General features: G+C 42.5%; 1 protein-coding gene across 1 annotated transcript in view; it reads right to left on the bottom strand.

Annotated features, from left to right (window-relative positions):
• SCN8A (sodium voltage-gated channel alpha subunit 8) overlaps positions 1 to 16423 on the bottom strand; it is a 295986-nt gene that overhangs the window by 205884 nt on the left and 73679 nt on the right. Inside the window, exon 2 of the mRNA XM_069758645.1 lies at positions 10933 to 11262. Within this exon, the coding sequence (XP_069614746.1) occupies positions 10933 to 11208 (276 nt within the window). The 5' untranslated portion in view covers positions 11209 to 11262. The remainder of the gene's footprint in view (positions 1 to 10932; positions 11263 to 16423) is intronic.

Below are 16423 nucleotides of genomic sequence, written 5' to 3' on the forward strand. Positions count from 1 at the left end.
CTCTGCAAACGCAACGTGACGCCCGCAGACAATTCCATCAAAGTCTGCATTTCAAAAGTCACTACTTCCCTTCTGAGCCCCGACGTGTGCCCAAACAGTGGTTTACCCCCACACATGGAGTATCAGCTTACTCAGGAGAAACTGGACAACAACTTTTGTGGTCCAATTTCTCCTGTAACCCTTGGGAAAATAAAAAATTCTGGGCTAAAAAATTATTTTTGAGGAAAGAAAACGTATTTATTATTTTCACGGCTCTGCGTTATAAACTTCTGTGAAGCACTTGGGGGTTCAAAGTGCTCACCACATATCTAGATAATTTCATTTCGGGGTCTAGTTTCCGAAATGGGGTCACTTGTGGGGGGGTTTCTACTGTTTAGCCACATCAGGGGCTCTGCAAACGCAACGTGACGCCCGCAGAGCATTCCATCAAAGTCTGCATTTCAAAACGTCACTACTTCACTTCCGAGCCCCAGCATGTGCCTAAACAGTGGTTTACCCCCACATATGGGGTATCAGCGTACTCAGGAGAAACTGGACAACAACTTTTGGGGTCAAATTTCTCCTGTTACCCTTGGGAAAATAAAAAATTGCAGGCTAAAAAATCATTTTTGAGAAAATAAATTTTTTTTTTTATTTTCATGGCTCTGCGTTATAAACTTCTGTGAAGCACTTGAGGGTTCATAGTGCTCACCACACATCTAGATTAGTTCCTTTGGGGGTCTAGTTTCCAAAATGGGGTCACTTGTGGGGGAGCTCCAATGCATAGGCACACAGGGGCTCTCCAAACGCGGCATGGTGTCCGCTAACAATTGGAGCTAATTTTCCATTCAAAAAGTGAAAAGGCGCGCCTTCCCTTCCGAGCCCTGCCGTGTGCCCAAACAGTGATTTACCCCCACATATGAGGTATCGGCGTACTCGGAAGAAATTGCTCAACAAATTTTAGGATCCATTTTATCCTATTGCCCATGTGAAAATGAAAAAATTGAGGTGAAAAGAAATTTTTTGTGAAAAAAAAGTACTTTTCCATTTTTACGGATCAATTTGTGAAGCACCTGGGGGTTTAAAGGGCTCACTATGCATCTAGATAAGTTCCTTGGGGCGTCTAGTTTCCAAAATGGGGTCACTTGTGGGGGAGCTCCAATTTTTAGACACACGGGGGCTCTCCAAACATGACATGGTGTCCGCTAAAGAGTGCAGCCAATTTTTCATTCAAAAAGTCAAAATGGCGCTCCTTCCCTTCCAAGCCCTGCCGTGCGCCCAAACAGTGGTTTACCCCCACATATGAGGTATCAGCGTACTCAGGACAAATTGGACAACAACTTTCGTTGTTCAGTTTCTCCTTTTACCATTGGGAAAATAAAAAAATTGTTGCTGAAAAATCATTTTTGTGACTAAAAAGTTAAATGTTCATTTTTTCCTTCCATGTTGCTTCTGCTGTGAAGCACCTGAAGGGTTAATAAACTTCTTGAATGTGGTTTTGAGTACCTTGAGGGGTGCAGTTTTTAGAATGGTGTCACTTTTGGGTATTTTCAGCCATATAGACCCCTCAAACTGACTTCAAATGTGAGGTGGTCCCTAAAAAAAATGGTTTTGTAAATTTCGTTGTAAAAATGAGAAATCGCTGGTCAAATTTTAACCCTTATAACTTCCTAGCAAAAAAAAAATTTTGTTTCCAAAATTGTGCTGATGTAAAGTAGACGTGTGGGAAATGTTATTTATTAACTATTTTGTGTCACATAACTCTCTGGTTTAACAGAATAAAAATTCAAAATGTGAAAATTGCGAAATTTTCTAAATTTTCGCCAAATTTCCGTTTTTATCACAAATAAACACAGAATTTATTGACCTAAATTTACCACTAACATTGTCACGAAAAAACAATCTCAGAACCGCTAAGATCCATTGAAGCGTTCCTGAGTTATTACCTCATAAAGGGACACTGGTCAGAATTGCAAAAAACGGCAAGGTCTTTAAGGTCAAAATAGGCTGGGTCATGAAGGGGTTAAAGATGACACATTTCCTTTTTATTTTAGGCAACAATAAAAATATATTGTAATTTTTTACATTTTAAAAATTACTAAAAGGAAAATGGGCCAATGCAAAGGTTTGGGCACCCTTGGAGTTTTATGTGTTAAGATTACTTTGATCAGAGTTTCAGACCTTAATTAGCCTGTTAGGGTTATGTCTTGTTCACTATCATCATTAGGAAAGGCCAGTTGATGCAAATTTCACAGCTTTATAGAAACCCAGCCTCCTCGAACCTTGTGAAAAAAACAGCAGCCAGAGTAACTGCCTAGCCAGTCTCCAGGCCTTAATCCCACAGAAAACCTATGGATGGCGTTGAAGCTCCGATTTGCCAAGCGACAGCCTCAAAATCTTAATGATTTAGAGATGATTTGCAAAGAGGAGTGGACCAAAATTCCTCCTGACATGTGCGCAAACCTCATCATCAGCTACAAAAAATGTCTGACTGCTGTGCTTGCCAACAAGGGTTTTGCCACCAAGTGTTAAGTCTTGTTGTTTGACAGAGGGATCAAATACTTATTTCTCACTGCAAAATGCAAATACATTTCTATAATTTATACAATGTGATTTTCTGGATTTTATTTTTGATATTCTATCTCTCAATGTTAAAATTAACCTATCCTTAAAATTATAGATTGTTCATGTTTTTGTCAGTGGGCAAACTTACAAAATCATCAAGGAAACAATTACGGTACTTATTACCTCCACTCTATACACATTATACAGAAAGAACAAAAGTGAGTTTTTCATGGATATTTCATGAAAAGTTGGACCAAAAAGAAGTCTGCTGATATGATAATAGAAAGTCGTTCTTCAAGAGTGAATCTTCACTTTGGCTCATAGAGGGTAGTCCTGAACGATGGATCTATGCTTTAAAGGGAACCTGTCAGCTGTTTTGGCTTATCTAAAGCATTCTAAAATGCTGTAGATAAGCCCCCGGTCCGACCTGCAAGAGAAGAAAAATAAGTTATATTATACTCAACCCAGGGGGCGGTCAGGTCTGATGGGTGTCGCAGGTCCGGCGCATCCCACCTTTTCGACGACGCCCTCCTGCTTCTTCCTTGCTCCCCGGCATCAGCGCTCCGGCGCAGGCGTACTGATTTCTCCTGTTGAGGCCAGCATAAAGTACTGCAGTGAACAGGCGCTGGGGGCCTCTCTGACCTTTCCCGGCGTCTGCGCACTGCAGCACTTTACTCTGCCCTCAACAAGGCAGAGAATTACGCCTGTGCAGGAGTGCCGATGCCGGAGCAAGGAAGAAGCAGGAGGGCGGCGTCACAAGCAGATAGGAGGCCCCGGACCTATCGGACCGGACTGCCCCCGGGTAAGTATAATAAAACTTATTTTTCTTCGCCTGCAGGCTGGACCAGGGGCTTATCTACAGCATTATAGAATGCTGTACATAAGCCCTGAAAGGCGGTGGCTGCATCTTATAGCGGCAAAATCTGCTGACAGGTTCCCTTTAACAGAAACCACACCTGCAATCTACTAACAAAAGCCAGTGCCATAAGTATGCTGCGCAGCACTAAGAGAAACAGAAAAACCACTCAGAGTTAAGTTTAGTTTTTTGGAAACATCATGCATGTGGATTCCACTAAACCATTGCTGGAAGCCATTGCCTCACAGACAGCAAAGAATTCAGATTGAGGCCGAGTTCAGACAAACACAAGAAAAATAGTCAGATTTTCTAGAAAGCTCATAGGATTTTCATCTGTATTGTCATCTGTATTCCATTCATGTGCCAATTTTTACATCGGAATGAGATCCATAATAATACATCAACATTTCAAAGTGCACATGATCAAATACAGTTTCCTAGATGGCAATGGCAAATGTATCTGTAAAAATCTGATGCAATACGGATTCTCTATATGCGATATGATATTCTTTGCACCCCCATACACATGAGTAGGAGAATCTCATCTGAAATATGGAAGAGAATAGAGCATGCTGGGATTTTTTACATGTTCTTGTGAACAAAACTATCTTTAAGGGGATATCCAAAACTTTAAAAAAAAAAAAGACTTCCTTTGATGTCACATCAACAGAGCGCCGGTTTCTCTTCCTGTTCACAGGGTGGGACTACTGGTGTCATGCTGATTGACTGCCAGATCTCCACTGCCTAATTGGGGGAAACCAGCTGTCAATCAGCATGACACTAGTCTCGACTTGTCAATAGGAAGAGAAACTGCTGCTCCGTTGGCAGCCGAATCTCTGGCAGAAGCGGTCAATGACCGATGCCAGGTACAACAGGAAGGTAATTGCCTCTGTTAGCTACTACATGCCTGTTAGTGCTAAGACATATTTTATTTTTTATGTCCCGGATATCCCCTTTTAACGATCCCTAAGCTGGAAATGTCCCGTACATCTTATAGCAATTTCACGAAGCAGTATTTTGAAAAAACATTTGTAAGATATAACTAGGAGTAAGTCCAAATCTTTCCATAAGCGCTCTTTGGGGTATTTCACATGTTTTATGCAAAAAATGTCCAGCTTTGTTTTGTTTTTTTCAAAAAGCCTCTTCAGAGAGAAAGAGAACATGAACTCTAGTGCTATCAATTGGAGGAAGCAAACCTAACAGTCAATAGGCCTTTATTCTCACAGTGAGTATTTGCCGAGTCTTTGATATTGCAGATTTTCTGCAACATTTCTGCACCAATTAGATAAATTACGTTCCTTGCGTTTTATCATTGTGTTTTTCAGCTGCATTATTTTTTACAAGCGTTTTAATCATGGTTTTCCCACTGCGGTTTTACGCTCTTTTTATTATGTCCTGTTTTAAATAAACTTTTCTTTATTTTGGAAGCTTCCTGTTCCTTTGCTTTGAGACGTTAGTGATAAAGTCATGTGCGGATTACTTTGTTTATTATGGAGTTTCCACTGTGGAAATGCAATAAAACACTCGTGTTTTTTTCATCAGTGGATTTTCCTCATGTAATTCTAGTCTAAGGGGAAAATCTGCAAATAAAACACATATTTACTGCTAAGGAAATTGACAAGTTACAGATTTCAAATACGCACTATAGGTCAGTTTACACAGCGTAAATAAATGGTGCAGTGGACATGAGATTTATAGAAATCCCATCCACTTTGCAGGAACTGCAATACGTTGCAATTTTTTGCACAAGAAAATTTGCAATGGAAAAACGCACCAAATACTCATTGTGGAAACTTAGCCTAAGGCTGCCGTCACACTATCAGTATTTGGTCAGTATTTTACATCAGTATTTGTAAGCCAAAACCAGGAGTGGAAGAATTAGAGGAAAAGTATAATAGAAACATATGCACCACTTCTGCATTTATCACCCACTCCTGGTTTTGGCTTACAAATACTGATGTAAAATACTAACCAAATACTGCGAGTGTGACGGCAGCCTAATAGCGAGGATGCTATCTGCATATTTACCGTATATACTCGAGTATAAGCCGAGATTTTCAGCCCAAATTTTTGGGCTGAAAGTGCCCCTCTCGGCTTATACTCGAGTCACGGTAGCGGTGGGGTCGGCGGGTGAGGGCGCTGAGGTATACTTACCTAGTCCCCGCGATCCTGACGCTCCCCCTGCCGTCCCACGGTGTTCTGTGCTGCAGCTTCTTCCCCTCTTCAGAGGTCACGTGGGACCGCTCATTACAGAAATGAATAGTCGGCTCCACCTCCCATAGGGGTGGAGCCGCCTATTCATTTCTCTAATCAGCGGTGCCGGTGACCGCTGACAGGAAGAGGCTGCAGCACAGAAGACGGGGAGGAAGGCGGGGAGCGCCAGGATCGCTAGGACTAGGTAAGTATGGCATATTTACCTGTCTACGTTCCAGCCGCCGGGCGCCGCTCCATCTTCCCGGCGTCTGCGCTCTGACTGTTCAGGCAGAGGGCGCGATGACGCATATAGTGTGCGCGGCGCCCTGTGCCTGATCAGTCAGAGCAGAGACGCCGGGAAGATGGAGGCGCCGGGACCGGACGCCGGGAGCTGCAATCAAGAAAGGTGAGTATGTGTTGTTGTTTTTTTATTGCAGCAGCAGCGGCACAGATTTATGTGGAGCATCTATGGCGCAGTATGAACGGTGCAGAGCAATATATGGGGCATCTGTGCAGCATCTATGGGGCAATATGAACGGTGCAGAGCACTGTATGGGGCATCTGTGCATCATCTATGGGGCAATTTGAACGGTGCAGAGCACTGTATGGGGCATCTGTGCAGCATCTATGGGGCAATATGAACGGTGCAGAGCACTGTATGGGGCATCTGTGCAGCATCTATGGGGCAATATGAAGGGTGCAGAGCACTGTATGGGGCATCTGTGCAGCATCTATGGGGCAATATGAACGGTGCAGAGCACTATGGGGCATCTGTGCAGCATCTATGGGGCAATTTGAACGGTGCAGAGCACTATGGGGCATCTGTGCAGCATCTATGGGGCAATATGAACGGTGCAGAGCACTGTATGGGGCATCTGTGCAGCATCTATGGGGCAATATGAACGGTGCAGAGCACTGTATGGGGCATCTGTGCAGCATCTATGGGGCAATTTGAACGGTGCAGAGCACTGTAAGGGGCATCTGTGCAGCATCTATGGGGCAATATGAACGGTGCAGAGCACTGTATGGGGCATCTGTGCAGCATCTATGGGGCAATATGAACGATGCAGAGCACTGTATGGGGCACAGATATTGGGCAAAAATGAACGGTGCAGAGCATATATGGGGCACAGATATGGGGCAATATGAACGGTGCAGAGCACTATATGGCACAGCTATGGGGAAATATGAACAGTGCAGAGCACTATATGGCACAGCTATGGGGAAATAATGATCTATTTTTATTTTTGAAATTCACCGGTAAATGCTGCATTTCCACCCTAGGCTTATACTCGAGTCAATAAGTTTTCCCAGTTTCTTGTGGCAAAATTAGGGGGGTCGGCTTATACTCGGGTCGGCTTATACTCGAGTATATACGGTAAATTACCAATGGGCTTGCATTGCCTAACAGTCTAAAACGCCATCTTGGTCTTTAATTTTTGTAGCATTTTTCTGCCTCTTTTCAGGGTTCTTTTTGTACCAAAAAGTGCTGTGACCAGATATGATGGATGCTACATCCTTAGGATCCTACAAGGAAGACGCATAAAATAGTGTGTCCTTTTCAATGTGTTTTCCTATAGACTTCTCTGAAGGAGAAGAAAAATAAAAAACAAATAAACATGAGTACAAATAAAAATGCTGGTAAGTGATGCATAAAGATTGTGTCATTTTTTATAAGCCAGAATAGAATCTTTAGAAAAAAATGCAAGTAGAAAGGCAGGTTTTTAACCCCTTCATGCCATGTCCATTTTCCAGTGTGTGTTTTTTTTTTTTGTTTTTGTTTTTTTTTCATTTTCACACTGGAAAGCAGTTAAAAACTTGCAACTTCAATTTCACAATTGTTTTTTTTTTTTATTTATTTACCATGTTCACTATACGGTAACACTGACCTGGCAATATGTTTCTCCAGGTCAGTACAATTACGCAGATACCAAACTTGTACATTTTTTTTAAATGGTGAAAAAATATTCAGAAATTTGTATTTGTAAAAAAAAAACAAAAAAACTTTCTTTTATCGCCATCTTCCAAGACCAGCAGCGTATTCATTTTTCAGGATATGAGGCTCTCTGATGGCTTATTTTTTGCACACGGAGCTGACTTTTTAATGATACCATTTTGGTTTAGCTACAATGTTTTGCTTGCCTCTTATGGAAGTTTATTGCAATGTTGTTACAGATAAAAAAAAACGTAATTCTAGAGTTTCAATGCCTTTTCTTATTGCGTTGTTTACCAATCAGATTAATTTACTTTATATTTTGATTAGAGACGGGCGGACACCTGAATGTTTGGGTCTGGCGGGTTCGGTTGAACAGTTACAAAAAGTTCAGGTTCAGGTACCAGAACAGTACCCAGACCCGAACCCGGACCCCATTCACTTGGGGGAGGAATGGGCGTTTGGTGAGTAAAACTGTGTTTGTTATTTTTAAATAAAAAAAGTTAAGAAAAGTGTGCTTTGTTTTATTTCTAAAAAACGACTTTATTCTCGCTGTGTCTTTATTTACAATACAACTACAGGATTAGTCATGGATAAGTGTCTTATAGACGCCTCTCCATTACTAAGACTTGGGCTTGATGTCACCAGACAATACAAAGGTGACATCAACCCCACAAATATTAACCCCACTTGCCACCGCTACAGGGCAAGAGGGAAAATCTGGGCAAAGCGCCTGAATTGGCACATCTAATAGATGTGCCTTTTCTGGGCAGCTGCGGGCTGCTATTTTTTGGCTGGGGGGCACATATCCATGGCCCCTTACCAGCCTGATAATACCAGCCATCAGCTGTCTGCTTTAGCAAGGCTGGTATTGAAAAATAAGGGGAACCTCACACCGTTTTTTTTTTTAACTATTTATTTAAATAATTAAAAAATACGTTGTGGGGACTCCTCTATTCTTGATAACTAGCCTTGTTGAAGCTGACAGCTGATGGCTGCAGTCTCCAGCTGTGAGTTTTGCCTGGCTGGTTATCAAGAATACAGGGGAACCCACGCCGGGTTTTTTTTTTTTTTAATTATTTACTTACAGCGCAGGAGCCAGCTAATGAAAACACCCATCAGCTGCTACTGCTCTCACTGTTATTAACGGCAGCAGGAGTCGGATGATGGGAGCTGTAGTCCCATATGCTGACACCAGTGACCAGAGGTAAACTTTATACCTCCGATCACAGCTGAGCGCTCATGCTGTCTTTTGACAGCATGGGAACCGTGCCTCTCTGACCGGCAGGGATGATTTCACTGCCGGTCAGAAGCAGTGTTTGCCATGCTGTCATGCACATGACAGCGTGACAAACACCGGTGTTTGGGCAGCTGAACCCAAACAGTAACACGGACTTCCTGATGAAGTCCGTGTTCGGTGCCTGTGCCCGAACAGTAGGTGTTCGGTACGGACGCCGAATTTTACTGTTCAGGTTCAATACATTTTATGAAACAGCCATACCAAATATGTTCATTATTTTTTTAATTGTTTTATTTTTAATGGGCATTTTTAATTTGAACTTTTATTTTATTTTATTTTTTCATATTTTTAAAAATATCTTTTTTTACTGTATTCAATAGTCCTCTGAGGGGACTTGAATCTGCAATCGTCTGATTGCTTGTGCTATACATAGCGCTGCTATGTATAGAAAAAATTATGATTTCCCATGAACATCAGATAAACGATGGCTTTTACAGGAGGAACGGAATGAAAGGCACAGGGGTCTTCAGCAAACAACCAACTGTCATGACAACCCATCGGCGTCTCGCGATCATGTCACAGACACGTCAATGGAAGCACGGTATGGTACAGGTGCCAGGAAAGATGTGGGCTAGGCTTGTGAGCCCATATAAAAGTTAGAGAGCCAGCATATGACGTACCGGTAAGTTATATGCCGGTAAAGGGAGCCTGACAGCTGATACAGGCTGCACGATCCACAGGCAGCATGTATCAGGCACAGGCTGTATGATCTCAGCCAGGTATTTTTGACTCTTGAGATGCTGTGGCATTTCAGAGAAAAACATACTTTAAAAGCCACGGGGGGCAAGTTGCAATAATCGTGCAGCTCAGTTCACAGTGGCTTTTCCTCTCCTCGAGTGACCGGTCTCTCCCTGCATGAGTGTATAAAGATGAGTGCATAGAGAAACTTATAAAAAAAAACTCCAGAATAAATATCACACCCAGACCATGCTCCCTTTTTTGGAAAGAAACTACTGAGCCCCAAACACACTTGTATGTACTGAGTTCTCAGTTTTATCATAAATAGTGATGAGCGAGTATACTTGTTACTCAAGATTTCACGAGCACGCTCTGGTGTCCTCCGAGTATTTTTTAGTGCTTGCAGTTTTAGTTTTTCTTGCCGCAGCTGAATGATTTACATCTGTTAGCCAGCATAAGTACATGTGGGGGTTGCCTGGTTGCTAGGGAACCCCCACATGTACTTATGCTGGCTAACAGATGTAAAGATGTACAAGATCATAATTCACATATTGGCTAAAAACTCTGGACCAAGAAGTTTCAGCAGCTCCAGGTTGGGACTGGTTGACTCACACCTTATTGAGTAGCTACAGCTACTAAGCATATGCAAAGCCAAGGCATATATACTTAAAGTATATGTACTATCCAAGCATATTTATCTGAAATCTCACAATTTGCATTTTTATCATTATTATCAGAGCTGCATGCATTTCACATATTAGTGTAAATGAGTGTCGATGTCTAAGATTTGCCCAGTAACTGTCCCATACACTTTAGACTAATGTTGGCCGAACTAGATATCGATGAATTTGGCCAACAGTCTAATGTGTGTAGGGGCGCCAGCTGAAGGTCAAAAGAGATGTTGATCGCGCATGTCTAATTTCGGACTGCTGACCGCATTGATTTCCTGGAGATAAGCCGCCAGCTCAACGGAGGCTTTCTCATAGGAATCTTAGGAGCACTTGGCTGAGCAAGTGCTCTTGAGTATGGGAGAGTCGGCTGAGATGGCTGTCAACCAAACAATCAACTGAAGAATCGACCAGCCACTGGACATCTAATGCTTATGGCTGACCTAAGAATCTGGGATTACCTAAAAGTGTAATCTAAACGCAAACAAGATCTAAAAAATGTGTCATCTACCGTACAGATATAAATTATATGTCACAAATACACCCAAACCAATAAATCAAAGCCCTGCTGGTGGTGAAACCTTGAACATAACCCTGTTTCGGTAGACTAATTACTTTCCATAAATCCAGCATGGTTGCAATGAAACAACTGAAAAACAAAAACCAGCAGGGCCCATCCCCAATCTCACTGACACATTAGTTGAAAGCATCTCCACCACAAAAATCTGTAATTCCATTGAATTATTTCTCTTGGACTCACTTTCTTGTTTAAATAAAAAGGGTCTAAGTCTTCGATTGGCACAGCAATAAGATTCCCAGGAACATCGCCATAGATAAACGGTATACTTTTGCCTGCTTCCAGGTCCGTGTTTGGTGTTGGTTTATTGTCTTCATCATCGTCTCTGTGACTACTGTCCGGCTTTGGTGGCTTTTTCTTCTTCTCCTCGGCTATGCGCTTTTCAATGGCAGCCAATGATTCACGGGTAAATGCTTTGAAGCTATCGGGGCCGGGTGGTGCATTAAGCGGAGCTGCCATCTTTTCATCCTGCAGCAACTTCTTTATCTATATAGCACCCAAGACAGTTAAAGTCTGCAAAGAAAAAAAAACATAACATGTAAAACAAAATTCAAAAGACAATGCGTCAAAATAAATATACATTTAAAAAGGTTATCAAGGCTTGCCACAAAAGTCTGCAGTCAATTTATATAACTGCAGACTTCTGAATCATGACAGGGTGCATTGCATATGCTGTCAGGATCCCCCGCCATTTCCAATGTGAGTGGGCAGTCAAGTGACCGCAGGTATGCAATTTACATATCTGACACCACCCAGATCCTGCTTCTCTCAATGCACTTTTATTGAGTTATTAAGGTAACTGTACATTTCTGGAATATTTATTGAATACATTCAATAAGGCCCTGTGCTTTACCTCATATGGAGGAACCTCATGTTAAACGTCTTACAAAACCTAAAGTTAATGTCTCTTATATTGCACGTACTGTATAAAACAATGATGAAATAAGGAAAAATTAGATACATAGTCTATGGGTGGAAAAATTCAAATCTAGCATTTCATATGTCAATTTTGATTAAAAGTTAGCTGAGGTAAAAATTGTCAAATTCATTAAGAGGAGCACACCACTTATTGAATGTTATACATCTTGCAGCTATCCATGCCCCAAATGAGAGATCTACACCAACCATCAAGTGGAATAGATTTTTGCTATGGTGTATGCAACTTTCTGGCATAAAATATAATGACTCTGTCAGATTGTGATTGACCATGGCCCTCCTGCTTATCCTACCATCACGGCCCTCCTGCTAAGCCCATCACCCCAACCCTCCTGCTAAACCTACCACCACTCCCTTAATAATAACCTTACCACCAATCTCCTCCCGCTAAACTACCACCAAGCCTTTCTGCTAAATCTACAGACAAGCACCTTCTCGTAAACCTACCACCAAGTCCCTCCTGCTAATCCTACCACTATGCCCCTTGAGCTAAACATATCACCACGCCCTCCTGTTATGCCTACCACCATACCCTTCATGCTAAACCTACCATCAAGCCCCTCCTGCTACACTACACCTACTACTATAGCCCTCCTGCTACACCTAGCACCACACACCTCCTGCTAAACCTAAAATCTAGCCCCTCCTGCTAAACCTACCACTACGCCCTCCAGCTCCTCTACTACCACGCCAATCCTGCTATAGCCTACAACCATGACCATCTTTTTAAACCTACCACCACGCTTCTCCTGGTGGACCTACCACCATGTCCCTCCTGCTACGCCTACCACCACGCCCCTCATGATAACCTACCACCACGCCCTTCCTGCTACGAATACAACCACATCATTCCTGCCAAACCTTCTACCATAACCCTCCTGCTACTCCTACCACCACACCCTTCCTGTTAAATCTACCACCAAGCGCCTCCTGCTAAACTGCTAAACCTACCACCTCGCCCTCCTGCTACACCTACTACCACGACCCTCCTGCTAACCTACCACCATGACTCTCCTTCTAACCTACCACCATGACTCTCCTGCTAAATCTACCGCCAAGCCCACCTGCTTACACTACCACCATATCCTCCTACCAAAATACCCCTCTTGCTAAGCCTACCAGCACATTCATCCTGCTTAGCCTAACACCACATCCATCCTAAGCCTATCATCACACCCCTTCTGCCTACTACTTTATGGGAATGGCTCGTAAAAAATGCAAAAGTTGCAAAAGAGAGAGAAGTATTGAACAATCACAATTCAAACAACCGATCCTTTGGCCCGTACGTAATCACTAGTTGATAGTAAAGTGCAAGAAAGTACAGATATGTTTGTACCCCATGACCAGATTCATCAATAAGATGTGCAGCGGGCTGATGAATCTGCAGGATGCTTCCCTGGGAGGATCTTCCGGTGTCTACAATGTGTCAGCATTAACAAATCTTGGTCTTTTAATTCCACTCAGTGGCAACGAGAAAGAAAAGCTAAATAACTGTGGTTATGAATATGAAGTCTGTGCTCAAAAAAGTGAGGACGAGGGGGTAGGAAAACTATACAGACTGATCTGAACCACCACAGGAAGCTCCAGTATCAGGCATGGCTGCAGTTATTAGGTTAGGAAGACAAATATGATGTAATCCTTTTAGTTGTACCTTTACAACACAAACACTTACAGTAAACTCACACCTTCACTACAGAAGCAAATGCATCATAGAAGCAGCCATTAATCATCATAAAATGCGAGAATGCTTTATGTAATACTAAGACCCAAAGAGGAGGAAATGCAGAGCATCAATTCACAGATGCAATAAGAAAAGTAATATAATACCATTTTTCTATGTAAAAGTAAGATCTCCCAATATCTGAAATTTATATCAAGCATAAGGTTGAGGGTTCGTTCACACTAGTGTATAACACGGCCGAGTGCTCTCTGCTGTTTTATCGCAGAGTACTCGGCCCAATGTTATACTATGGGGCAGCTCAGATCTGCGATTATTTTAACAATGGCAGCAAGCTGTGATTGCATCCAAGAATTGGATTACGTGCACCCATACAAGTCTATGGGTGCGTGTGAAACATCAGACTGCAATCGGGTGTCACCTGAATGCAGTCTGATTATTGCAGACGCCGGCAATGCAGAAGACGGAGAAATTACTTTGACCGTCTTTTCCGTATCTCTACTGTGATTTACTCATTCAAGAGGATCGGAGCCCAGAGCACTGACACTAGACTCACGCTCGCAGCAGAGCAGGAGCCGAGGGTCATTAGCATTAGGCTACTTTCACACTAGCGTCGGAATTCGGCCCGTCGCATTGCGTCGGGCCGAGATTCCGACGCTAGCGCTGTTAGCGCCACACAACGGGTGCAGCGGGTGCATTCTCCAGCACATCCGCTGCCCCATTGTGAGGTGCGGGGAGGTGGGGGCGGAGTTCCGGCCACGCATGCGCGGTCGGAAAAAGCGGTCCGTCTGGAGCAAAAAAACGTTACATTTAACGTTTTTTGCTCCCGGTGGTCCGCCACAACACGGCGCAACCGTCGCACGACGGTTGCGACGTGTGTCAATACGTCGCAATACGTCGGTAATGTTACTCTATGGGGCAAAAACGCATCCTGCAAACAACTTTGCAGGATGCGTTTTTTCTCCTAAATGACACATTGCGACATATTAAAAAAAAACGCCAGTGTGAAAGTACCCTAATCGGACCAATTCTCTTGCATGAGAGAATCGACAGCTGTGTGACCCTAGACTAAAGGGATGTTCCCTTCAGATTAAGTTTCTAGTACCCCAGCTGCATTTTGTAATAAAACAACAAGCAGAGCTGTAAGTAACTCGAGGCTGTCCCCGATGTGTGACACTGGCTGCAAGACTAACATCACCTTGGCAGCCTGGCAATCAATCAGTGAGCTCAGCGGCTCTGGCAGTGTAGACGGAACCCCCCACTCTGAGCCTCTGAGCTCACTGATTGGCTGTAGGTTTGTTGATTTATAAAAAAAAAACTGCAGCCGGGGATAGAAACTTACCGGTAATTGAAAAGGAACGACCCCATTAAACTTAAAAAAGGATCTACATGGTATATTCACACATAGTGTTTCTATAGCTTTTTTTTCCTGCAGCAAAAACCAGAGTGTTGGCAAGAAAAAAAAATACTTCATAAAATAAGCAAAGTTTTTGCGTGCACTTTTTATGCATTTTTTTCCCATTAATCAGAATGAGTGAAAAACGCTGCAAAAATTGACACGTTGCCAGTTTGAAAAAAACACAAAGAAAAACAAAACGGCATGTGCAAGAGATTTCAGAAATGTCCTTCACTTTGATAGTACTGTAAAATGCTAAGTTTTTTTTCCCACAGCTAAAACGTCATGTTTGAACATACATACCCTAATAGTACAAGCAGAAGTTAATAGTACAAAAAAAACTTTGTAATATATTTTATTATAGAAAAATGCTATTGTCACTACTTTCTCTCCCTCACAACCTTGAGTCTGCACAGATCCCACTCATATGTTTGTCTATTCACTGAGGGATCAGGTTACAGTTCGGTCCATGAAAGTCCATAAAAAGGTGATGGAGTGGAAAAGGGTGAGCTGCTGGAGTGCAAGAATAATAGCGACACCCATAATAGTCTAAAAAGGGGAACGGATGAAGGATGAAAGAACTGCTGGAAGTGAGAGACAAACAGACACAGAGATGTGGGTGTTGATTCGAGTAAAGGAATTGTATATTTTAAGAAATGTGCTGGGAACCCAATTTTGTGACACTTATTAATATATACCGAAAGTATTGGGGCTCTTTCAGATGTCCATGACCATCGGTCAAATCTCAGATCACAATGCACGGACTGAGCACCCGTCTCACAGACCGAGCGAGACAAAGTCATAGAAATATATGAAGTCACCACGTTCAGGTCAGGAGATAAGTGGTCAGTCCGAGCATTGAAATCCGAGATCCGACTGAAAAAGCCTTTATAGGTTACGTTTTTAAGGTCTTACTATATTCCAGGATATCATATTATACGGCACTGTGTAATTGCAATTGCTCACTTTGCCTTTCTACCCAGCTAATTCTTCTCTTTTCTCTGCCCTATGTAGAAACAGGAAGTTTCTTGTCCCTGCATTTATCATTTCCCTCTTAAACTCCTGACCCAGTTGCTCCTTTATCCACTCAGCCATGGACTTCTGCAGTGACTGATGACTCATGCAGGGAAAATTGACCTCCTGTTTCTACACAGAGCTTAGAAGGATGCAGCTAGTCAGTTTTTAATCACATGATGTCACAGACCTAGTGGGAAAGAGAAGATTTAGCTGTGTAGAAAGGCAAAATGAGCAACTGTAAGTACACCATGCTGTATAATATGATTGCAGTATATTAAGAGGATACAAATTTTGATGGGAGGAGTGCTTCTATATGAGTAAAAAGCCTGTCAGCTAGCATTGCTGAAGGTTTCCAAGAGGTACGGTAATTCAAAATTACTTTCCAAAAAACTACACAGAATAACTACTAAATAAAACACAAGTAAAAAAGGAATAATAAGGTAAATTAAAATGGTAGGTTTCACATTTGTTCCCTATGTATCTAAGTTCAATGGCAGGCTAGATTGTGCTTTCATTATGGGGTGCACATAGTTACCAACAACTAGGTTGGTAAAATATGGCACTTGAGTCCCTCCCCTGGGATTGCCTTAACAGCAGCTGACATTTTGGGCAAGCCCTTTTTGTTACTGGGACATGCACAGACCTGT

This window comes from Ranitomeya imitator, chromosome 3 (genome assembly GCF_032444005.1).
Source record: "Ranitomeya imitator isolate aRanImi1 chromosome 3, aRanImi1.pri, whole genome shotgun sequence".
Taxonomy (NCBI): domain Eukaryota; kingdom Metazoa; phylum Chordata; class Amphibia; order Anura; family Dendrobatidae; genus Ranitomeya; species Ranitomeya imitator.